The sequence below is a fragment of the Malus sylvestris genome, chromosome 15 (genome assembly GCF_916048215.2).
Source record: "Malus sylvestris chromosome 15, drMalSylv7.2, whole genome shotgun sequence".
NCBI lineage: Eukaryota > Viridiplantae > Streptophyta > Magnoliopsida > Rosales > Rosaceae > Malus > Malus sylvestris.
In genome coordinates this window covers 3,729,967-3,753,772 of record NC_062274.1, presented here as the reverse complement: position 1 = coordinate 3,753,772, position 23,806 = coordinate 3,729,967, and the positions used below count along the sequence as shown (strand labels likewise).

Below are 23,806 nucleotides of genomic sequence, written 5' to 3'. Positions count from 1 at the left end.
GTGTTAGGCTTGAAAATTTGCCACACATGAGAGGGTGTGTTGGGAAGGAGTCTTACATTGATGAGAGGAGGGACTGAGGTTCTAAGAGATTTGGCTACTTCTTATATTATCAATTGATTTTATGATGGAACTCAACTTTCTTAATTAGTTTTATGGTGGAACTCCTTTTTTTTTTTTAAATTACTAACGATTAGTCGGAATCGATGGGGATCTAGACTGGATCATTGCATGTTGTTCTCGTGGTCATAGAGATTTATTCGATTTTGACATGTCGATCTCAAACTATGTATGGATTAGGGTTTCGGAGGGTTTTTATTTATTTATTTATTTTGCTAACAAAAATCCCTTAATTTTAGGCATTAAATTTGTCATTAGTTTGCTGACTTCAAGGACGTTTTCTAAAAAAGTTCTATATTTGATAGTCAGGTGAATTTTGGTCTCGTGCCATAATTGGTTCACCATAAAGTTGAAAGTTGAAAATTTCTCTCCATGGACACGAGCTCTGAAGTCTGATCTGAGTTCTGTTAATGAATTATGAACCGTATTCCTCGTATTAGGCTTCTTTTTATATGGGTCAGAATAAATTTTGGTAGTTTTTTTTAACAAACGATATTATCTACATTAACGGAGTGAGAGGTGAGGTAAGTTTTACAATTGGCTAGCAATAATGTGGTTCAAATTCATCTTTGACAATAATCGAACCTAAAACGTCTCACTTATAAATAAAGAATAAAGAAGAATACTATTAAACCGTAATACTAAGTGGCAACAAATTTTGGTAGTTGAGATTTTTTTTTCTTGATGTAGTAAATATTGCAATGGTAGTACTTGTTGGCCTAATTTGCAGCTAAATCTGGAATATTCTGGTGAAGTGAATAGCCCCTCGTTGGGAGAAGAATTTCCATACTGTGGCGTTTCATGAAGAAGCCGTCAGCATGTAACCCTTCTTCCTTGGGCAGATCTTGTTGCTTGAAGTTGAAGCCATAGGTGTTTACTAACAGGCCCTGCAGGCCCTGGAGATTTGAAAACCTAGCAGTTTCTTGATTCATGTTGTAATGCTATTGTGACAAATAAACTGCATTGATACAAACTGTTTTTGAAGTTTGCTTCCACTGATTACGTTGATTAGCATCTAGAAAGATAATTTGTGTATAACAAAAGCTTATTTTTAGCTATGCCACCTGAAACTTACTTTTAATTATCCGGTTTTATTTGAAATATATTTAGTATTTGATTGATCCAGACTGTTTTTAATTCACTGTAAGTTGAAAATCACTACTTTCCTCCCTGAAATTTCAAATTCGTTCCATTTGACTTATAGACTCTCTCTTCTTCCTTAAACTTAACATTCTACAATTGTAGAGGTGAAAAAAGAAGAAGAAGAAATTAACTAGCCCCACATTACGAAATTCACAGAATTAAGATAATGTGGAGCGACTTTTGAGTTTTACAGAGTAAAATGACGACTTTTGAGTTTTGAATTCAGGTGGCAAAATAGAATCAAAATTGAGTTTCAAGGGCAAAGTTAATTTGTTCGATCTTTTATACAACGATATTGGTATAAACTTGCCGGCACTAGTTTCAAACCTAAGATCCTTCTCACTTATAAGAAGAAGAAAAATATCATGCCATGAAAAATTATATATTTGTTATATATTAGTCCCATTTAAATGTGGATACTAGTCCATTTAGGGTGTTGGGTTTCTAGTTTCTACCATGCATCCCGGTTTCAAAATTATCCATCTCCCATATATAATAGTGAAATTATAAAAAAAAATCATAGATTGAAAAACCAATTTCTCGTTCGCTTTCAATGATATGAGTGGAGAAATCGAATACAAGATCTCGATACACAAGAAAATTTAGAATTTAATAAAAGAACAAGAAAATACAACATATTGTTTATAAAATTAGGACCTCGTATTAAAACTTATGAACAAAATTTACTCTTAAAGTATCAGCCACTAACACTTCAAATTTTAACGTAAGGTAATCTCTTACTCCCACTTATTAACAGAGACAAGCTTATATAGATAAATTATTATTACTCCCACTGATTAAGAGAGTAAAACAAAACTTTGTAAATGTTTACAAAAAGAAAAAGATACCTTTCAAATACTCCCATTAGCAAAACATTATTAGTCATGGGATCTAGAACATAAAATTTGTGAGCTCAACATCTTTATTCAAGATATATGTAGGGAAGTGACTCTTGTGACTGAAAAACTATACAAAATTATTTGGTCAATTTTGTTCTTCTAACATTTGACAGAAATAGAAAACTTTAACTAAATGTTTTCTTATTGCATCAAAAACATATAATTCCATAATCATTGTTGGACAAAAACTAATTATATTAAGATTGCATAGCTAAAATATAAAATACAAGGGCAAACGTATATAGCTTCAACACTTTTGAGCATATGAAGTATATACAATCTTGTCAATTCCATGCTTCACTATACATTGATTTATAGTTGTTCTGAATAAGAAAACATTTTTGAGCACATTAATTATCCATCAATAACATATAAATCACAAGTCCAATTTCTTGAACAACAAACAATAATTTATAAGTAAAACACTTTTGAGCAGAATATACTCATTAACCCTTCTTGAATTTCCTGCAAGATTAGTTGCACATATAAAATATAAATAAGTATGATAATGTACGTTTTATCTACCAAAACTATAACCACTAAAAGTATGCACAATTGATGAGTGTGAAGCCCATAATACATTATTTCTCCCACTTGGGCAAACACCCAAAATTGCAAGATTAAACACTAGAGAAAGTGGTTTTCATATTACAAAATATAGGCTAGTTGAATCAATAAAGATCAAATACATATTTTTTTTAAGTAGGTTAGAATTAAAATGTTACATAAATAAAAACTTAAGCAATGACTACAAATTTTATTTTATTTTAGTGTATGAGAGAAGACTCACATATTTGTTAAATATTATATCATCAATTAAAATGAAATCTAATAAGAGAATCCAAACTCAAAATTTATGTTTTAATTCTAAAACAAAGTCGAATAAAATAAACACTTAGATATCTAAATAACATCAATTTTTCAACAATAATTTTAATCCAATTTAGAACTCAGAGAAAATTAAGGCAAAAGATTGGTAAATTTACCTACTCATTCTCTATTATGCAAGATTCATCATGGAAGTAGTCTGCAAGATTCATCATGGAAGTAGTCGAGTTGTGGAGAATCGAACCAACTGCAAATTGCATGATTGTTACACCTTGGGGCAGAAACTAATCATGCAAGGAAAATATCTGCATAGCTAGCCAAAACATAAAATACACAAAATACATATAGCTTCAACAACTTTGGCCAAATGAAAATATGTTAGAAGTACTTTATGTTGCTATAATATTAATTTATAGTTGGTAAATGATTTCCTGAAATTCCCTTTGGGACAAAAGTATTCACCATATAAATTAGAATTCTGATTTTTCAAAATAAGCCTTTAGAACAGTATTAAATAACTGTTTTGTTGGATATTCAATGATTCTCAAAAGATTAACCAGACACAAAAGTATGTTGTTATTGACATTGAACAATAGAGTTCTCAAAAGAGGAAACATGGTTATTAGTTATTCAATAGAGACCAAATGATCAATTAGTAAACTGATGCCACTTTCCAATTTTTGTCTCAAAAGACAATGACCATCATAATCAAAATTGATGACCAAACAAAATATTGGTTTGAGCAAAATAAACCAATACACTTTTCAACCCAAATTTAATCAGTGTTGACTAATAATAAAAGTCATTAGAATTGAGAATTTGCATTGAAAACCATGACATATTAGAGCAAATAAACATGTCAAACAATTGGTAATATTGGATATGCACAAATTAGTGAAAACAATATTGCATAAGTTAACATAACTAGTTTTTGAAGAAACAAAAATTCAGCAATACCACTTTAGTTTGCAAATTCACTAAAAACTCAATTCTCTTTAGATTGTCATGAAAAATTTTAAGCATGAACTAATCATATACGACTACTGTTTTGCAAAATTTCATGATTTTTAAAATTTTATAAGCGAGCCAAAAATGAATTCGAAAAGAGAGGTGCTGCAGAAAATGTTCAGTACATACATGAGATTACAAATTCACCTAATATTTATTGTTCATCCGATATGCATGAAAATTTTCAGACAATAAGTAAACATACAAGTCTCTTAATTCCAAAAATTTTCATAATTTTTGAGACTTTACAAGTGTACTAAAAGAAAATACGAAATGGGATGTGCTGCAAAAACTACAAAAATTCTGTAGTACATACCGAAGACTAAATAATTCACCAAAAAATTCAAAATTTTCTCCAATATGCATTAAATTTTCCAGAAATTAAGTAGACATATAAATTTACTGTCAGCTAAAGTTCCATAATTTTTGCAATCTTAAAAGTGGGCTAAAATAAAATTGAAATGGAATGTACTGCAGAAACTGCGTAAATTCTACAGTACAATCCCGAAATTAAAAATTCACCAATAATTCATTTTCAAACCAATGCACGTGAAAATTTCCAGACTTGAAATAAACATCTCAATGTATATCACACTAAAAGTTCACGAATTTTTGAGTTACATAGATATATCAAAATAATGTCACAAATTATCACAAATAGACTATGGTGCAGAATTTTAGCAACATAGTGTCACACTTAAAATTTAACCATAAATCAATTTCTTGTGCGAAAGACTGTGAAATTTTTTCCATGTATAGAATTCATTATATAACATAACATGACATAATTTCATCAAAATTGGATTTAGGAAAATTTATCAAATTATTGTTCTAGAGCTGTGAGTGAAATTTACAAAATCTTCTAATCAGAGATCACAATAAAATGAGATCAATATGCGTTGATGAGAATTTGGTTAAACAATGACCACTCACTATATGCTTGCTACACAAAATGCATATAGGTAACAAAAATTTCATTCTTTTGGTGATTACAACAAGCAAGGCATCCCTTTTTCACCATAAAAGAAAAAGATTTAGTCATTTAGACAACTTTGCTTAAAGTCTACATTAGCAAAATATCCAAATTTGTTAAGAAATTTCAATGCAAAAGCCACACTACTATCCTTTAATTCATCATTCCAAAAAATTATGGAACGGACTACAATGTTAAATCATGCAATAAATAAGCCAATGTAATTAAAATATAAGTTAATATAGGCAGAAAATCTCAACACTACCACTGCAATTCTTCTCTTCAATATAAGGGTAATAGATTCATGAATAATAATAGAATAAGAGTGAATGGAAGTATGAAAATCCCAAAAAAACATGTGAACAAGATATATATAACTCAAGCTTCTCAAGATCAGATATATATAACTCAAGCTTCTCAAGATCTAGAGATTTGGGACTTGAAAAGTTTCCTAAACCTTATAAATTTCTGTAGAATTAGTTCATAAATTCAACTAAGATATGAAATTGTGAGGCGCATACGCATGTTAATGCCATGGTATAATCCAAATTTTAAAGTATGAAATCATATACAATGGCTCACCCAGGAAACTAGTATCCATAAGGTTAATTTCTATCAACTCAAAATAATATCACAAGATTGTAATAGAGAACTTACCAATTTTAAATTTTAAATTTTAAAACATAAACAGAAGCATGAACTCTTAACTTAATCGATTTAATTGGAACCAAAAGCTTAATTTCAATTCAACCAAATTAGGTAGAGATTAAATTGCGAAGAACAATTTCATAACTTTCCGGAGAGAATTTGAAATGAAAAAACGCCGAATAGAGCCAAAAGCCACCAGAAAAATATTTGCGTCTCAAGCTTATGTTAATCAGTTGAACCTCTAACCACGAACCATTGAGCAAACACTCACATGGTTCATCCAAAATAAAATCAATCATCAATTTATCTGTCAAGTCGTTTAGTGATAGATAAATGATATTGATTCCTAAAGTTTTACTTCATTTGTTGAAGTCTGATACTCTTTCTATTTGATGCCATTCTGCAAGCATTTCTTCCGAGAAAGATTTGTACAAGCATGTATATGTATGTATACGTTAATTAATTAGGGATGGAAGCAATTAGTCAATATGCAAAGTACCAGTTTTGATGTGTGCAAAATATGCAGCAAGTTTACAACAAACTCATTCAGGATTACGGAAGCATTTAACCAGGATCATCCAAGTGTTTTCATTGCTCTGAATGGATGTACTTCTCTGCATAAATGTAACAAACACAACTCGAAGAATACCATGTAATTATTCATCATGCAATTGATTTTAAAAGAAATTGCAGATGAATTGGTTAGAGTATAGCGGAAGCATTAATTTAACCAGAATCAAATATATACCTCAGTTCCTTTAGTAAAAATAAAGAACCCCAGCCACGTTGGGTGGCTTTGATACCACATGTAAGAATTACATAAGAATTAAGCTAACAATATCACCAACAAAGTGTTAGGATTACCAACATGAACAAACAGATCAGTAACAACCAAATCATAGCATCACATTAGTCGCAATGATGACTTACCTAATAGAGTCGCCATTGAATGAATAATAGAAGTAGTCTTCTACTTCCAGCACACAGCAACAATCTCTACTATTGCATAGGGTTTAGTTTTCGAATCTAATTGTGTGGAAGCAGGGACTTCTTCAGCTGATATATATATGTATATATCCTCACATTATCATATTAGAGTTTCACTCAAACCGGCCTATTATCAGTAAGAGTGATAATCTCTATCTCTTCAATAAGGTTAAGTCTCATCATGACTCTCATTCCTTGTATTTACTTAATAAAGGCCCTTACTTGATTGCATGTAATTAGGACTCCAATATGTTTATTTCCTTAAGGCAAATCTTAGAGATTTCATTAACTTGTATGACAAGTCAACTATTCTCTCAATAATTCTTGGCATAATTCATTGCCATTCACAAAATGGTTTTACAGTTTACCGATTCATAACCAACTCCCTTGACCGGTTCTCAACTTGTTTGCGGCACAAATCAAGTTCTTCAACATCGAAAATGACCTCGTTAAGAACTCATTAGAAAAGTAGAAAGCACGCTGGAAATAATAAGGGATCACAACCAAGATTGTGCACTGAGAAAAAAGTAAAAAGTAGCTCAATGTACAAGCACATGCCAGAAAAACTTACATGCCGTCACCCCTAGACATAAAAGTTTTCACTTATCTTTTGGTCCTTGCAATTCAATGTTTCCTGTCGATTACCAATATAATAACAAAGAAACAAACTTCCATATCTTATAACCATGCATCTTTCAAAAGGGGAAAAAATCAATCGATAATAAGGATGAACTTCAAAATACACGCATATTGAAGATCAACCTGAGAAAGGTCGCCAACAGAATAGTTACGAAACAGCACACGACCATTTGGGCAAGAGGCCAATCCACAAATTTCATCACATATGAAGAGGCATGGACTACTTAAATAAAAATAGCTGCTTGAAATTGAAGTTTATCAGTTACCTTGAGAATTTTCCTAATATTCTTTAATAATAGAGGCGTCTTCTCTGGAGAAACTGCAGATAACACAAAAATCTACTTAACAAGTCAGCAACTTCTACGTAAAATAGATCACTCGTGAAATTTAACCACTGGGGAAAGTTGCTCAATATGTTCAATTTATATGCCATGGTTACAATATCCACATAAGATGAAGAAATCTGCTTGCTTAGATCATCAATGGCAGATCACAAACAAATGCGCTAACATGGGTATCTGTGAAGTCTTTATGTGTCTGGGATAACAACAAAAAACTCGTTGTGCATCACTTGTCACGGCTATTCAGTACCAACTACGAACCTAAACTGAACTTACTATTTTTTTACTACGTGTATTTTATTAGTCAAACATAAGCAACATCCTTGAACATATTAATATCCTTTGCCATGGAACTAGCAAGTAAATGCACAAGAAAACCACACCTTAACCAAGTCAACAGCCTTTTTGAAAAATCGCATGCATGGATGAAAACATCTGCATACATCGCAACCAGTGGGAAAATAGTGTTTCCAGCTTCACAGCCAATTCCTGTATGTTGAGAACATTAATCAATAATCCAATACATAACATCCTGACAGACAAACGGTCAGAGATCCTCTAGATAGAAACATAGAATAGATCACCAACTTTAAACAAACCAAGATAAATACTTTGCCACAAGAGTATACAAAATTTAAGGGAAAAGCACAACTGGAAACAAGATTCTGGTTCCTCAAGACAGGAAAAAAAAAAGGCATTTTCTGTTTTGCTTCGAGTAATTATTCCACAAACGAGAACTAAATTATATTCTTCCAATTTGCGCAGACACGAGATATAGTGCCACATGATCTCGACTGATACAACAACAGTAACACGCACGACTGGCACACAAGTTTACCTCTAAAAAAACTTTCCGCCCAGCGCCCTGATAGTCAAAAAGATGAAAAAAACAAAAACAAAAGTTAAAATCCTACTGAATTGTTGGATGAATATGAAATGACAAAACTAAAACCTCCATATATACCTCCAACATAATTCTTCACTCACCGAGAAATATTTGCCCCACTCCTTGTCCAGGTAGTGCCGATCTTTAAAGAACTGATTCAAGAAATTCGCAGTTAGATTTATATAGCACCGGCAAAATCAAAACTCGGATACAAGCATACAGAAAAATGCAACAGAAGTAAATAGCTACGGTGAAATTTACTAACCTAATAAGCAAGTAAAATCATACCTTCTCGATGCCGCTTGTAAACCACATCCCAGTACTTCCTGGCATCCTTTTCATACTTTTCTGCAAAAAAGGGGTTAATGATCAGATGTAAGATAGATAGATATCTATAGGAAGCCTCTGGGAGAAGGGACCTCCATTTTTTTTTTAAATAGAGATTAGTTGTGAGGCCAATACCACAAAACTTTAATGATCTGAACCGTTTATTTTTCAAGTTGCACCTCTTAGATTATCGTTATAAAATATTAGCCAAATTAAAAATATTTGAAGTATTTAATTGAGTTCAAAGAACTTAACGAACTATTTGTTCTATAAGAAATATTGAAATTTCGTCATAATTAAATCAGCAAATAGTTTCAGTTTGAATTTAATTTTTATAAAAATGACTATAAATCGAGACTTATAAAATAGATGATTATATATATATATATATGTTATATATATAGGTGATATATATAAGCCGAATTATTGTCAAATGTGAAATATATAGATGATCAAATATATGTGTGTGTGTGTGTAGAGAGAGAGAGAGAGAGAGAGAGAGAGTACCTCTCCGGAAAGTTGAGATAGTATCAGAGGTGGAGTAAATCTGCAATCGTGGGGCTGCTTGCTCTTGCTCCGAAGCTTCTTTGACAGTGGACGCCATAACCTCCAAAGCTTCTTCCCGAACAAAAAGATATATATAAACATCTAAACTATCTTTGATTTATATAGCCGGTCTTCCTATCTAAAAGAAAAGATGATGTGAGCTCGGGAAAGAAACAAATTCAGAAAAGGCCTTCATGTTTTCATCGTCTTCTCACACGCAGTCCTCGGTGCTTTCTGCCAAAAACAGACAAATGCTGTTTTAAAAAGGACGAAGAAAAATGAAATATATATGCAGCTTTTAATTCTGGTGTGCTGTTCATTTTTTTTTTGGAAGCATTCTGGTGAGCTGTTCATAACCGTTGTGGATCAGATAAGTTATCAATCAGTGATCAGTGCATTACACGACCAAGTGCAAGTGGAAATGCTGCCACGCGCCGCCTCCCTTGTCGACCAATGCATGCATATTGCTGGGTGGGAGAGCACGTGATCTTGCACATGCCTCTCTGTTGCAGTTCACTGTTCCAGAAGCTCCACTGGCAAATCCATTGGTGTGAACAGATCGAGGATAATGCGGTATGTACTGAGAGAAAATTAATTAATTTACACTACTCTCTTTTGCGGTTTTCACATGGCCTTATAAGTTTATTGCATATATGACGTGTAAGTGATTTATTTATTTATTTTGTGTATCAACATATAAATAAGTTTCTGTATAGCATTACTTCATTTGTTTGATTGACAGATAGAGAATAGATGTTTATATATTCTTCAACTTGTTTGGAATGGATGGGACATCGTCGGGCCAGAATTAGCTTGAATACAAATACGGCAACACCAAAAAAAATCAAGTGATTCTGTGTTCTTCTTGTTCAAGCACAACTAATAAAGCCAAAAGTTGGGTTATCTTATGGTTGATAATCCACCCCAGCCACACATTATTGACACGTACATTGGACCAGAAAGATGCTCATATAATCCCAACACTATCTAACTATATTGATTGATCGCAGAATATAAAAAAACACTAGTAGCATGTTTACTAAATTGATTAAGATATCATATAATGTTAGGCAGTTACTATTTTTATTTGATACTAACGATATTTTGAGTTAATTTATCCACATTATAAGAAAATGATTCAAATTTGAGTGAAAATATGAGAACATATCATTTTAGCCAACTTTTTAAAATTTAATTATACGTTGGTAGACACTTAATACGATCATTTACTCCCAAAATTATATTATTGTTATTCAAACTAATGTGTCCTTGTATTTATTCATGTATCTTATGTTATATATGACGATACTTTTTGACATGTTATTGAGATATCAACATATATTTATCTGACGTTTGATGACCCCATCATACATTATTGGAGGATAAGATATGAACATATATTTATCTGACGTTTGATGACCCCATCATACATTATTGGAGGATAAAATTTGGTTGTGGGCCTTTGACCACCAAGTGGTTAAATCCGCAATGGTGGAGGATTCAAAATTCGATTTCCCGCGGCCCCCCGGGCGCCGCGGGAGGAGTACAAATTTTTTAGATAGAAATAGGGACTGAAGCGTGCAAAAAAACTCAGTTAATTCACTGAAGAATTTCGTCGAACATTTGATGGGTTTGTTATTGTCTGTCAAATCATGTTGCGCATATATCAATAGATACGACACTATCAAACATTAGAGAATTTGTCTTGTGTTGTCGATGCACCCTGTTAAAATATGTCTAACAGACATTATATCAAATACTTAATAAGCACAAAAGAGACACTATCAAACATTCGGAGGTCCTCAAAAGACCTTCATATATACATATATATTTTCTAGATCCCGAATAGTCCTAGAACCATCTTGGTCCCAAAATACATCTGCCCCCGAGTGGCATGCACCCTGATAAATGTCCAGATGTCCTCCTCACTCGTTTTGTTTGCCGCCGAAAGTGGAAAAGGATAAAATGAAAGCATGCTGCTGGTCCAAAGGCTCCAAGGGTCTCTCGCATGCCATTAGGGTTACCACTTACCCCGAAAAAAGTGTTCCATAGACCATGGACCATGGACTATAGTATAAACCACGATGGCAAGAGAAGATGCTTTATCATCATGATTGGCAATGCAAGTGGTGTCTTTTGACAAATATCAAAGCATTGTTGCCCTAGCTAGGGTTGTCGAAACATGTGCAATATGTATGTTCGCACCTCCCTCATTTCCCACTCCAAAAAGGGTAAGTCTTAGGCCATACAAATGGCATGCCCACTTCCATAATGGGTATTTTTCTTCCTACCCTACCATTTATCATCATTCACTGGTACAGTGGTACTTCTTGGTAAGCCACATAGCTCGTAATACATCCTCAATGCACATGTGGTATCGATTAAGATAGACTTGTAAATGGGTCGAATTTGGATCAGATCAATCTTGATTCGTATGTGAATTCGTTTATAATAGAATATTAAATTTGAATCGTATTCATTATTCAGATTATCAGATTTGACTTGTCAATTTATATTAGATTCAAATTGGATTGGTTCAAGAGTGGATCTAATTTAAAAATAATAAAAACTAAAAGTAACATTATTGTATTTATCTATTACTCATTAGATAATCCAATAGTCTGACTGAGGTTACTCATAAGTGTAATACTTAACAAATAATATAGAAAATAAGTTTGTCTCTCACATGTCCTAAAAAAATATTTAGGTAAGCATGACTGCATTTCAAGAAACGTTAATTAAATGGGCGTTTTAACAAAAAGTCCGTGGTACTGTTCATTTAAACGAAAAACCACATTTTTACACTAAAAAGTCAATTATGATACTGTTCACTTTACCTTTTATTTTGTCTTTATCGTTAAAATTCAAAATTTTCATATCATTTTTATTAGTTTTCCTTTATTAAAAATATCTCTTGAATCTAGTTTTACTCTGCTAAATGGGCTGCATAGGCTTTTAGTTACCGTATACACTATTTACTGTATGCAAGTATCAAATCAGATCACATACTATATATTTCATTACGGAATGTAACAAATGTCTGACGTCTTACAACACAAACCACGCATTTTTGCACTGAATGATGTTCGATGTGAGGGGATTGTGACACTGCCCGTGATTTATTCCTTCGTTTGCATTTTTTGAGTTAATTATTATTCCAACAATAAAAATAAATTAATTATTATAAAGCATATATACTTTAAACTACTTTACCCTTTTTTTTATCTTTCTTTTTTCCGCCGGCTTGTGTATAGTATGATCTAGAATAATGGGTCTGTTGACCTCTCATTGGCCAATCTGTGTGAAAGCAATTCTTCATGTTCTTTTTTCTTTTTTTCCAAGGAAGCAGATTGTTTGCCTCTCCTATTTGGGTGTCCTTCTCATCCCCTCCTATTTTGTGCGGTCATAGTTAAGCCACGTCAACATTTTATATTAATTTTTTTATAGAGATAATAAGACAAAAAATAATAAGAATATAAAATATTGACGTGGCTTAACCGTAACCATACAAATAAAAAAGGATAAGAAGGGCACCCAAACAGGAGGGCAGACAACTTGCCTCCTTTTTCCAAAGAACTGACCCTGCCACATTGCTTTGTTATTATGATTTGCACTTAATTAGTTTATGATTTGATTAAGAGGGCATAGTGCTTTACCATGTTTGACCTAGCAGATATATTTTGTACGATAATGATAGAGTGACTAACTATTTAGATTAATGTAATATGATGTGGTTATTGATGATTAAATTATTACTCAAGTATTGAATGATTAAATTATTAATGTAAATCATATAACATAATTTACAAATTTAATTTAAAAAGTTAGTCTACTTAATATTACTCATAATTTGTATTCTGCGTGTTTTATTGTGTCATGGAGATTCAAGGCATTCTGCCCATTCGGCCAATCTAGCTAGCAAATGGGGATACTGCTTATATCTGCATGTGATTTCAATGACAACAATGATTTACTAAAGATCGTAATAGCTTGATCACTTATCCAATTTCCTCCTTCTTTTGAATATCGTATGTGTTCAATGTTTCTTCTTTTTAATATTTTATGTGCCACAGGTTGTATTAATTTATGCAGATCTTACAGATACACTGGTGGTCGAAATTGATTATGCTAGATTGCTAAATTATATTGCAAGTGTTAAAATCTATTACAATTAATTGAGAGGTTGTAATCTTATAAATATTCTAAATGCAAGAATTTGATTTCAATATGGAACACTCTCAAGACGAGAAAACAAAATATAATCATTGTTATGCAAATGTCACTCATCGTTATAGATTCACCAACAATGATGGTGCAATCAACTCAGTATAATCAATGACGCGTTTTGTTTTGACACTTGATGTATACAATCATTTACACTATGTTTGGATGAAGAAATTTAAGATTACTAAGGAATTTTAAAATGACGGAAATTGAAATGACAAGATTTTATTTTTTAGAATTTGTAAATTTTCTTGTTTGGTTAATCTAAAAGAACAATGGAATTGAATACTGAATTTGTTATTTTTAAACTCTAAATCATAGAAATTGGGAAATAACACCTATTTACATGGAATTTGAACTTGGGAATTGGAGGCCCCAAATTCCAAGTTTTTTTTCCACGCGGAAATTCTAAATTTCTATGTTTATGAATCCAAACAAGGGAATTTGTGCATGTCAATTTATAAATTCTGAATTTTACTAAAATTCCAAGTTTATTTCCCTCGTCTAAACATAGTGTTAGGGATTTTTCTGGTATAGCCTCCCACATTTGACTCAAAATCATTTATATTTTGTGAGAATGTGAATATATATAGGAACTACTCACACATACATGGACAATCATCTTTGGCACTCCTTCACAATTATAGATGGCTATAAATTACTCACTCACAAAAACAGATAAGAATAACTTGTAAATTATTGGTGCAAATCTATATTGACTCTTAAAAATATCATATGCATCATCGCACAATTAATGCAATTTCTTGAAAATAAACTCTTAAAATTTATGCATACATTTGGAGCTACGTTGGAAAAACGACATGTCCAAATTAAGTCCATTCTTGGGATGGTTTCGATATTACTGTACCAAAATTTCCTTACCAATTATCATATTAAATTTTTGGTGTGACAAATTAAATTTAGTATCATTATCATACAAAATTTTTGGTATATCAAATTTCGGTATGCTATAAAATTCGGTTGGCATGTAATAATAATAGTATTTTACCAATTTAACATTTGGCTATATTTTGGGAACCAAATCTGAATTTTAGCTTAAAATGTTTTTTGCTTCAATTTTTTTTGTTAAGCAAGTAGCCAACGTACTAAGATGAAACTTATTATCATCTTTAATTTTTAAAATATTCTAAAATACCTATAACTTACAACCAAGGTTCATAATTCATCATTATTTCACACATATTTAGATTAGTTAGCCAAACCATGCATAAAGTATTAAATATAAAAGTTACGGTCCAAATCAAATAGAAGTTAAAGACTTCAAGTTGCAAACTAAGTGAAATATATTAACGATAAAAGTTAGTAATTAGTATTATATAATTTAACAAATATATATATATATATATAAAATTAAATACATACTACAAATATTCGTTATGGTACAGCCTATGGTCGGTATTAATTTTGGATACCCAATACCATACTAAGTATTGATTTATTACTAAGGTGTTTCTATAAAAAGTGGATATAAAAAAAAACTGAGCTAAAAAGGGTGTTTGATAAACACTTAAAAACAACTTATATTCACAGTTTTGGGTGAAAAAATGTTGAAAACGTGAAGCAACAAAAATGAGCTTATTATCACAGCACAATGGAAGTAGTTTTTTTTCAAAGCATAGCAATACCAAACCAGCCCTAAATACCTTCGGTTTGGAAAAATTACTGTACCACTACCATTTGGCAAATTTTTTTTTAAAAAAAGACACAAAATTGGTAAAATACAATATAGTAATGGTATAATACGATTAAACGACAAAAATTCCAACCGAGTCCATACAATATATTATATAATAGGTCAAATTGGATATATGATCCTTGTGGTCATTATAAGGTATTCAGAAGATAGCCCCTCTTGGATTTAAACATTGTGGTGTACTCCGTTAGCAAATTTAGTCCAAAAGTGAATTTTCCATTAACTATCTGTTAATACATGGGTAAAATTGTGTTTGACGTGTGCACCTTCTTCTTTCTCATCTTTATATTGTCCAATGTATAAGAACAAGGTCTGTAATTTGTACTTTCGCAACACCATGTCCGAGAAGTATGGATAAGTAGAAGGTCTGTAATTTGTATTTGTACAACACAATGTTTGATTCAAATTCAATCAGCATAAACTTGCCAGCACAAATGTTGTCACATCCTGGCCCAGGCCCCCACCACATCCCGGGCTTGACTCCACCATAGCACGATATTGTCCACTTTGGGCCCCAACCACGCCCTCACGGTTTTGTTTCGGGGAACTCACGTAAACAGAACTTCTCAGGGGGTCACCCATCCTGGGAATGCTCTGGCCCCTTTTTCGCTCAACTTCAGAGTTCCTATGGAACCCGAAACCAGTGAGCTCCCAAAAGGCCTCGTGCTAGGTAAATATGAGAATATAAATATAAGGCTTACATGATCCACTTTCCTGGGCAATGTGGGATGTTACAATCCACCCCCTTAAGGGCTCAACGTTCTCGTTGGCACACTTCCGACCAAGGATTGGCTCTGATACCAAATTATCACATCCCGACTCGGGCCCCCACCGCATCCTGGGCTCGACTCCGCCGTAACACAATATTATCCGCTTTGGGCCCCGACCATGCCCTCACGATTTTGTTTCTAGGAACTCTCGTGAGCAAAACTTCCCAGTGGGTCACTCATCTTGAGAATGCTCTGGTTCCTTTCTCACTTAACTTTAGAGTTCCTACGGAACCCGAAGCCAGTGAGCTCCCAAAATGCCTCGTGCTAGGTAGAGATGAGAATATACATATAAAGCTTACATGATCCACTCTCCTGGGCCATGTGGGGTGTTACAAATGTTATGTTAGTTTGTTTTAAATTATCTTGTCAATCGTTGTATCGCAATCACAAACAGATTAAGAGGTCTCTAATTCCAACTCCGGTATCTACCATTACAAAAGTAGAACACAAAATCAAACCGAACGAAAATTATCATAACAACTTTCAAATAAATTTCGATTTCTTCTAAACAAATCAAAGCTTCATCCCAGAAACGTGATTTCTTTTCAATTCTCCACAACTTCATTAGAAAATTAAAGCAACAGGCACAAAAAAAAAGGCAAAACCAATATTGCATTCAAATTGAAGTGAAATTTAGCAACTTTACCATGGTCAAGCGTCGTAGGAAAGTTGGTCGAGTAGTCCGCCATCACCAAAATCTCAATGAAGAAACCGAAAACCTCATCCATTATTCCCGGCACGTGACCACCGACATCATTAATAACTTCACATTCTTCTACAGGTTCGTTTTGAAGCTACAACAAGCCCAAAGCGAATTTGGAGATCTCAGTGACGGCTTTCTTGTTGTTGGTAGAAAGCAACGAAAGGCCATTCTTGAAGCTTCCTGCCGATCTCAATGACGGCTTTCTCAGAACTGGTTTTGTGAAAATTCAAATTACAGAGAGAGCAGAGAGACGAGGAAGAGTGCACATGTCAAAAAACAATTTTACCCATGTATTAACGGATAATTAACGGAAAAATCACTTTTGGACTAAATTTGCTAACGGAGTACACCACAGTGGTTTAAATTCGAGTTATTTTAGCACATGAGCTATCTTCTGAATACCTTATGACCACATGGATCATTGGCCTATATAATAATATGGAGGACAAGCCATAGCATGAAAAGATAGGATAGGGCTCATCCTTGAAAGGAGGGTGCATTTTTGCTCACAATCTTTAAGTGGTGGTAATGCTCATCACCTTATTTATTATCATCGGATAAGTTTAAATTTTGAGTTTTGTAATCTATCCACTAAGTATAGCTCGAAATTTAAACTCATCCAAAATAAGCATCACCATCAATTGAGGATATAAGTAAAAACAATATTCCCTTGAAAGGAAAGGAAGGGATGATCACAGATCAAAATAAAGGAGAAGAGCAAAGGATTGGAAGATTTAAAATTACAAGATGCATAGGTTATAGTAACTGAATAAATGTATGTGGTTGGGGTTTGAACATATGGGATGGGAAGAGATAAAGTTCTAGACGACTTTTTTTTTCCATTCTCTTCGATCTGTGATTAAGAATTAAAATGGCATTAAATAATCGAAGATGACCAATAGAAGATAAACCCACATTTATTCCATACGTGATGCAATCCTCTCTTTTCTCTCCTTTTCCTTCTATATAAAGCCCCAACAGGCCTTGCAGTTTCTCATATCAAAGCAAATCAAAGTTAAGCTATTAGGGTTCCCTCACCGGTGAGGGACCAAGCTAGGGTGAGTAGAGTGATAGATAGGTGTTCCCTTCCCGGTGAGGTCGAACAGAGCGATAGATAGGAGTAGCTAGATCTAGGGTTCAAAATCCTCTCCCTAAAAAAGCAAATAAATGTTCCAATCTCATAAAGCATTTGGGGGTTAACAGCTAAGGTTTTGGGATGCCCCTCTCTCTATCTGGTGCAATATCGATGAAGGAGGTTCAAATAATTAAGGGGTAAAGGACGGTGACAGAAGAGAGTGAGCACACATGGTATTTTCTTGCATGCTGGGTTCATGCTTGAAGCTTTGTGTGCTTACTCTCTATCTGTCACCCACCTCTCTCTCTCTCTGAATCATGTTTGTTTTGTATTTTTGCCTGTTTACAATTTTTCATGAAATTTCTGCATATAAATTTACACCCAGGAAATTACCACTGATCAGTCCTAATCGATGGGGAATCTAGACTGGATCATTGCATGTTGTTGTCGTGGTCACAGAGATTTATTTGATTTTGACATGTTGGTCTCAAACTATGTACGGATTAGTGATTAGGGTTTCTAGGGTTTTTATTTTTATTTTTAGTTTTTTGCTGTCGAAAATCCTTTAATTTTAGGCATTAAATTTATCATTAATTTGCTGACTTCAAGGCCGTTTTCCACAAAGTATTTATCTATACTTGGTAGCCAGGTGAATATTGCTCTCTCGCCCTAATTGGTGCAATTTATACCGTAGGCTGAAAGTTGAAAATTTCTCTGTGGACACAAAAGCTCTCTAGTCTGATCTGACTTCTGTTCATGAATTATGAACTGTATTCATCGTTTCAGGCTTCGCTCTACATGGGTCCTAACTAATTTTGGCAGTCGAGACGCGTAATCAACATACCATATAAACCCTCAGATCTATGTGGTAAGTTTTTTTCATGATATAGTAAATACTGCAATGGTAGTGCTCGTTGGCCTAATTTGCAGCTAAATCTCGAATATTCTGGTGAAGTTAATAGCCTCTTTGGGAGAAGAATTTCCATACTGTATATGTGCCAGCAGTCTTTCTTTGGCGTAAGGTCTACCTTCGTGTTGGTGATCTTGAAGAACCCTTCAGCATGTAGGGCAGATCTTGTTGCTTGAAGCCATAGCTGTTCTTGCTAACAGGCCCTGGATATTTGTAAACCTAGCAGTTTTCAAGATTTATGTTGTAATGCTACCATGTATTTGATTATAAATTTTCAGTGATATTTAACAATAATTTTTATGGGTTGTTGGGCTTGAGTTGCAGAGATGAAAAAATATAAAAAATAAATTGATTAGCTTAGTACATCTAAATTAAACCCACAAATTATCAGAATTAAGATGAGAAACGGGATTTTGAGTTTTATAAAATAAAATGAAGACTTTTGAATTACATGAGATAAAATGGGATTTGAAAATTGAGTTTTATGATGAAGATGGAGCGAGTTTTGAGTTTTAAGAAATAAGATAATGATTTTTAAACTTTTAAACACGGAAAACAAAGTAAAATTAAAATTTTAATTACACGAGGCATGGTTAAAAATAAGTCTAAAACAAAAACTCAAAGGAAACGATAAGTCCCTTTCTAATTGATAAAATATATGGAATCCATGGACTATTTTGCAATGGACATCCATACCAACATAACTTATCGATATTTTATGTCATCTTGGATTTATTCGATATTTTATGTCATTTTGGATTTATTTTAAGGTGTGCCAATAAGCAGTTAAGTGATTTTGTTCTTAAGTACTAATATATGCCCACATAGTTTTTAAAATTGAAGGAGTGATGAAGAGAGTGAGAGAGAACGTGGAGTGGGAGTGGGAAGAGAGGGAGAGAGATTTACTTTTAATTTTTTTAAATTAGAGATGTTAAAATCACCTATAGGAAAATTTTATTTTGTGAAATTATGTTACTGCTTTATATACCCAACAAAAAGAAGGAAAAAAAAAACTCAATTGAAGGTGAACGCTCCCCTTTCATCCAATGCGCAACTCAAACAAATTATAAGAAAATTACAGATCTTCGTTCAAAGGATAAAGAATGCTTTACAATTACAATTGATAATGTTGCCAAATAGAATTAAGGGGTAAAAAGCATACGTGAAGGCAAATGCTGCAATGTGACAACAAAAAAAAAATGTCTGGAATGTTGAACCTTGACTGTATTTCTTGATATAATTCGTCGTAACAGAAGAAAAAAATATAACTATTGAGTCAGAAAAACTCCGCTCCATGTGGAAGTACAGGATATGGTAATGCTCTCCTTTGGACATGCTTCGAAGTCGGAACCATGAACGAAGATTTGATGATGCTTTGTGATGAAGTAGGAATTTCTATTGGCCACTTACCGACTAGCTTAAACCCGAATTTGAATGCAGCTGAAAGTATGGAAGGCTCGTCTACAGGAAGGAAAATATGACAAAGATTAGGGCCGGTTCGGAGTCCTCAGCAGTGCTTCTATCAGATGAAATCCACTCCTTTGCAGTTTGAAATAAGGGCAAGATAGCTTCAGCTACATAAGTGACATCTGTGCCGAGGATGATATCAAAACCTTGAGAATTAGCTTCCTTGATGGCTTCTATATGATCTCTATTCCCCACTCTAATCTTTTTGTAATCGGTTTGTCCAGAAATGTCGGCCTAAGATTTGAGTTGACATTTCGCTTCAGTAGGTCAAGTGCTTTTGAGTCACCATCAGTCGCGAACACAAGGTCAGCAGATATAGTGGCGACCATAGAGCAAATACCCCCAGAGTTGGATTTCTGGTTAAACAGAAGCCATGAACCGAGCTGATTCCCACAACATTAAACCAGTTGATTTGCATGTGCGTTGGTCCACTTTGGATAACACTTCTATCTTGAAAGTCAAATCACCTAGCTCTAGCTCAATTACCTACGAGCAAGAATGTCTTCAAAAAATGAGTTGAGTCACAACCTAATAAAAGTTCTAGTTCTGCAAACAATTATGAAAATTTAAGCATATTTCTGGAAGGAAAAAAGATGATACTTTACCTCGTTGTCATTGGAAGGTAAGACACCAGACATTTCCATCACTACACCGTCAGAAATGTCAACCTCCAAATCATTCACAGGTTTCTTCAAGATCTTCTCATTGACCTCTAGCACGATTTTCTCTTGACCAAGATTATCTACTTCGGTTGCTGCTTCTGTTTTGGTAGAGGAGTTTGTATCATCTGAAAGGCGGAATACGGCTTGAACCCAACGCCTGGAATAAAAAACAAGAATTACATTTTGATCGGGGAAGATGAATTAGTAGAAAAAAAAAAAAAAAAAAAAAAAAAAAAAAAACCCCAAAGGAAGAGCAGGATTTAATCAAAGTGACAAACCTCATCCCACATACAGACAACCTACAACCCTAGTGAAAATAGGATCGTTTACCGATTCATAACCAACTCCGTTGACCGATTCTCAACTTGTTTGCAGGATTCTCAACTTGTTTGCAGCACAAATCAAGTTCTTCAACATCGAAACCATTTTCTTCAAATAAGCTCATCAATAACTCATTAGAAAAGTAAAAAGCGTGCTGGAAAATAAAAAGGGATCACAACCAAGCTTGTCAACCAAGAAAAAAGTAAAAAGTAGCTCAATGTACGAGCGCGTGCTAGTAAAACTTTCAGTGCCATCACCCCTGACATAAAAGATTTCACTTATCTTTTGGTCCTTGCAATTCAATCTTTCCTGCCAATTACCATTACATTAACAAAGAAGGAAACTTCAATATCTTGTAACCATCTTTCAAAGGAGGAACAAATCAATCTATAATAAGGATGAACTTCAAAATACACACACATATATATGAACCTGAGCAAGGTCACCAGTAGCAGAGTCACGAAACAGCACACAACCATTTGGCTGGGGAAGAGGAATCCACAAATTTCTTCAGATATGAAGAGGCATACACTAACTCTATAATAAGAGCTGCTTGAAATAAAAGTTTATAAGATAAGTTACCTTGAGAACTTTCCTATTATTCTTCATAACATAGGCATCTTCTCTGGAGACACTGCAGATAACACAAATATCTACTTAACAAGTCAGCAACCTTACTAAGTAAAAAAGATCACTCGTCAAATTGAACCACTGGGAAAGTTGCTCAATATGTTCACTTCATATACCATGGTTATAATATCCACGGATGAAGAAGAAATCTGCTTGCTTAGGTCATCAATGGTAAGATCACAAACAAATGCGCTAACACGGGTATCTACTAAGTCTTTATGTGTCTGCGATAACAACCTAAAACTCGTCATGCATCACTTGTCACGGCTATTCAGTACCAACTACCAACCTAAAATGAACTTACTATTTTTTGTCTACTTGTATTTTATCGATCAAACATGAGCAACGTCCTCGAACATATTCAATCAAATATCCTTTGCCATGGAATGAGCAAGTAGATGTAGAAGAAAACCACACCTTAACCAAGTTAACAGCCGGTGTTGAAAAATCGCATGCATGGACAAAAACATCTGCATACATCGCAACCAGTGGGAAAATAGTTTCCAGCTCGACGACAACCTGTATGGTGAAAACAGTAATCAATAATCCAATACATAACATCCTGACAGGAAAACGGTCAGAGATCCTCTATAGAGAAACATACAATAGATCACCAACTTTAAACAAACCAAGATAAATATTTTGGCACAAGAGTGTACAAAATTTACGCGAAAAGTACGACTGGAAACAGGATTCTGGTTCATCAAGACAAGACAGAAAAAAAAAAGAGAGGCATTTTCCGTTTTGATTCGAGTAATTATTCCACAAATGAGAAGTAAACTATACTTGTTCCAAATCAATTTGAGCAGACACGCGATATAGTGCCACATGATCTCGACTGATACAGAGATATCTAGGCAACAAGAGTAACATGGACGACTAGCACACTAATTTACCTCTAAAATAACTTTCCGCCCAGCGCCCTGATAGTCAAACAGATGAAAACAAAAACAAAAGTTAAAATCTTACTGAATTGTTGGATGAATATGAAACAACAAAACTAAAACGTCCATATATATCTCCAACATAATTCTTCCCTCACCGAGAAATATTTGCCCCACTCCTTGTCCAGGTAGTGCCGAGATTTAAAGAACTGATTCAAGAATTCGCAGTTAGATTTACATAGCACCGGCAAAAATCAAAACTCAGATCCAAGCAACTGACATTAAGCATACAGAACAATGCAGCAGTGCCTAAAGTCACCATTTTTCGAGCCCGGAAGCCGCAGAAGTAAATAGCTACGCTGAAATTTACTAACCGAATAAGTAAGCAACAAACATACCTTATCTTGATGCCGCTTGTAAAACACATCCCAATACTTCCTGGCATCTTTTACATACTTTTCTGCAAAAAAGGGGTTAATGATCAAACGTAAGATATATATATATGTGTGTGTGTGTGTGTGTGTGTGTAGAGAGAGGGAGAGAGAGAGTACCTCTCCAGAAAGTTGATAGAGTATCAGAAGTGGAGTAAATCTGCAATCTTGGGGCTGCTTGCTCTTGCTCCCGAAGCTTCTTTGACAGTGGACGCCATAACCTCCAAAGCTTCTTCCCGAACAAAAGATGATACATATAAGCCGAATTCGAAAACGAAGATAAGAAACAAACAAATTACAATCGATTTATGAAATTAAGCTCAATTTTGAAACTGCTACTGAATTATCAGCTTCAATTCATCGATTTATGAACTATTTTGTTCAAAATTTCAGTTAACTTTGAATCGGATTTTCGTTTGGAAACGAAGGAAACGTGCATCGGTTGAAATTTGAGGTGCAGGAGACGACTGGAAGTGAGAGAGATTTGACAGCTGCGGGAGCAGTGTAGTGCAATTTGTAACGGCAATACGCGGCAGGCCAACAATTTTGTAAATTATATAACGTGATTATTGATAATTGAATTATTATTTAAATGTATAACGGTAAAAATAGATGTATAAACACTATTAAAAAAAGCGTTAATTAACACTTAAAACAATTAAAGTAATAGTAT

At 33.8% G+C, this 23,806-nt stretch overlaps 1 protein-coding gene, 1 long non-coding RNA gene and 1 pseudogene across 4 annotated transcripts; 1 reads left to right on the top strand and 2 right to left on the bottom strand.

Moving 5' to 3' along the window:
- Positions 1-2,378: 2,378 nt before the first annotated feature.
- Positions 2,379-9,891, bottom strand: LOC126601082 (uncharacterized). Of its 3 annotated transcripts, none has more exons than XR_007615679.1 (7): positions 9,304-9,829; positions 8,758-8,817; positions 8,571-8,621; positions 8,422-8,448; positions 7,967-8,072; positions 3,146-7,561; positions 2,379-2,624 (listed from the first exon to the last, which is right to left on the bottom strand). XR_007615679.1 is itself a non-coding variant. In XM_050267751.1 (7 exons), exons 2-6 carry the CDS (start codon positions 9,442-9,444, stop codon positions 7,977-7,979), a joined length of 375 nt encoding a protein of 124 aa, XP_050123708.1. In that variant the 5' UTR covers positions 9,445-9,576; positions 9,744-9,891; the 3' UTR covers positions 2,953-7,561; positions 7,967-7,976. The 3 variants fall into 3 exon arrangements, 2 of the variants coding, with proteins under 2 accessions (XP_050123708.1, XP_050123706.1); XM_050267751.1 differs by lacking the exon at positions 2,379-2,624 and having other exon boundaries at positions 2,953-7,561; positions 9,304-9,576; positions 9,744-9,891; XM_050267749.1 differs by lacking the exon at positions 2,379-2,624 and having other exon boundaries at positions 2,953-7,561.
- Positions 9,892-17,769: 7,878 nt separating this feature from the next.
- LOC126601083 (uncharacterized) lies at positions 17,770-19,038 on the top strand. The gene is made up of 2 exons (XR_007615680.1): positions 17,770-18,025; positions 18,615-19,038. It is a non-coding gene; the product is annotated as an uncharacterized LOC126601083 (long non-coding RNA).
- An 842-nt stretch (positions 19,039-19,880) lies between these two features.
- LOC126601132 (uncharacterized) lies at positions 19,881-23,677 on the bottom strand (annotated as a pseudogene).
- Between the last annotated feature and the right edge of the window lie 129 nt (positions 23,678-23,806).

What these genes read in the sequence shown, in the direction of transcription:
- LOC126601082 (XM_050267751.1), bottom strand. Translation starts at nt 9,444, where the DNA reads ATGTTTATATATATCTTTTTGTTCGGGAAGAAGCTTTGGAGGTTATGG. An exon ending in TTACAAGCGGCATCGAGAAG is followed by an intron (nt 8,622 to 8,757) that starts GTATGATTTTAC and finishes TTCTTGAATCAG; the next exon opens with TTCTTTAAAGATCGGCACTA. An exon ending in AGTGGGGCAAATATTTCTCG is followed by an intron (nt 8,449 to 8,570) that starts GTGAGTGAAGAA and finishes TTTGACTATCAG; the next exon opens with GGCGCTGGGCGGAAAGTTTT.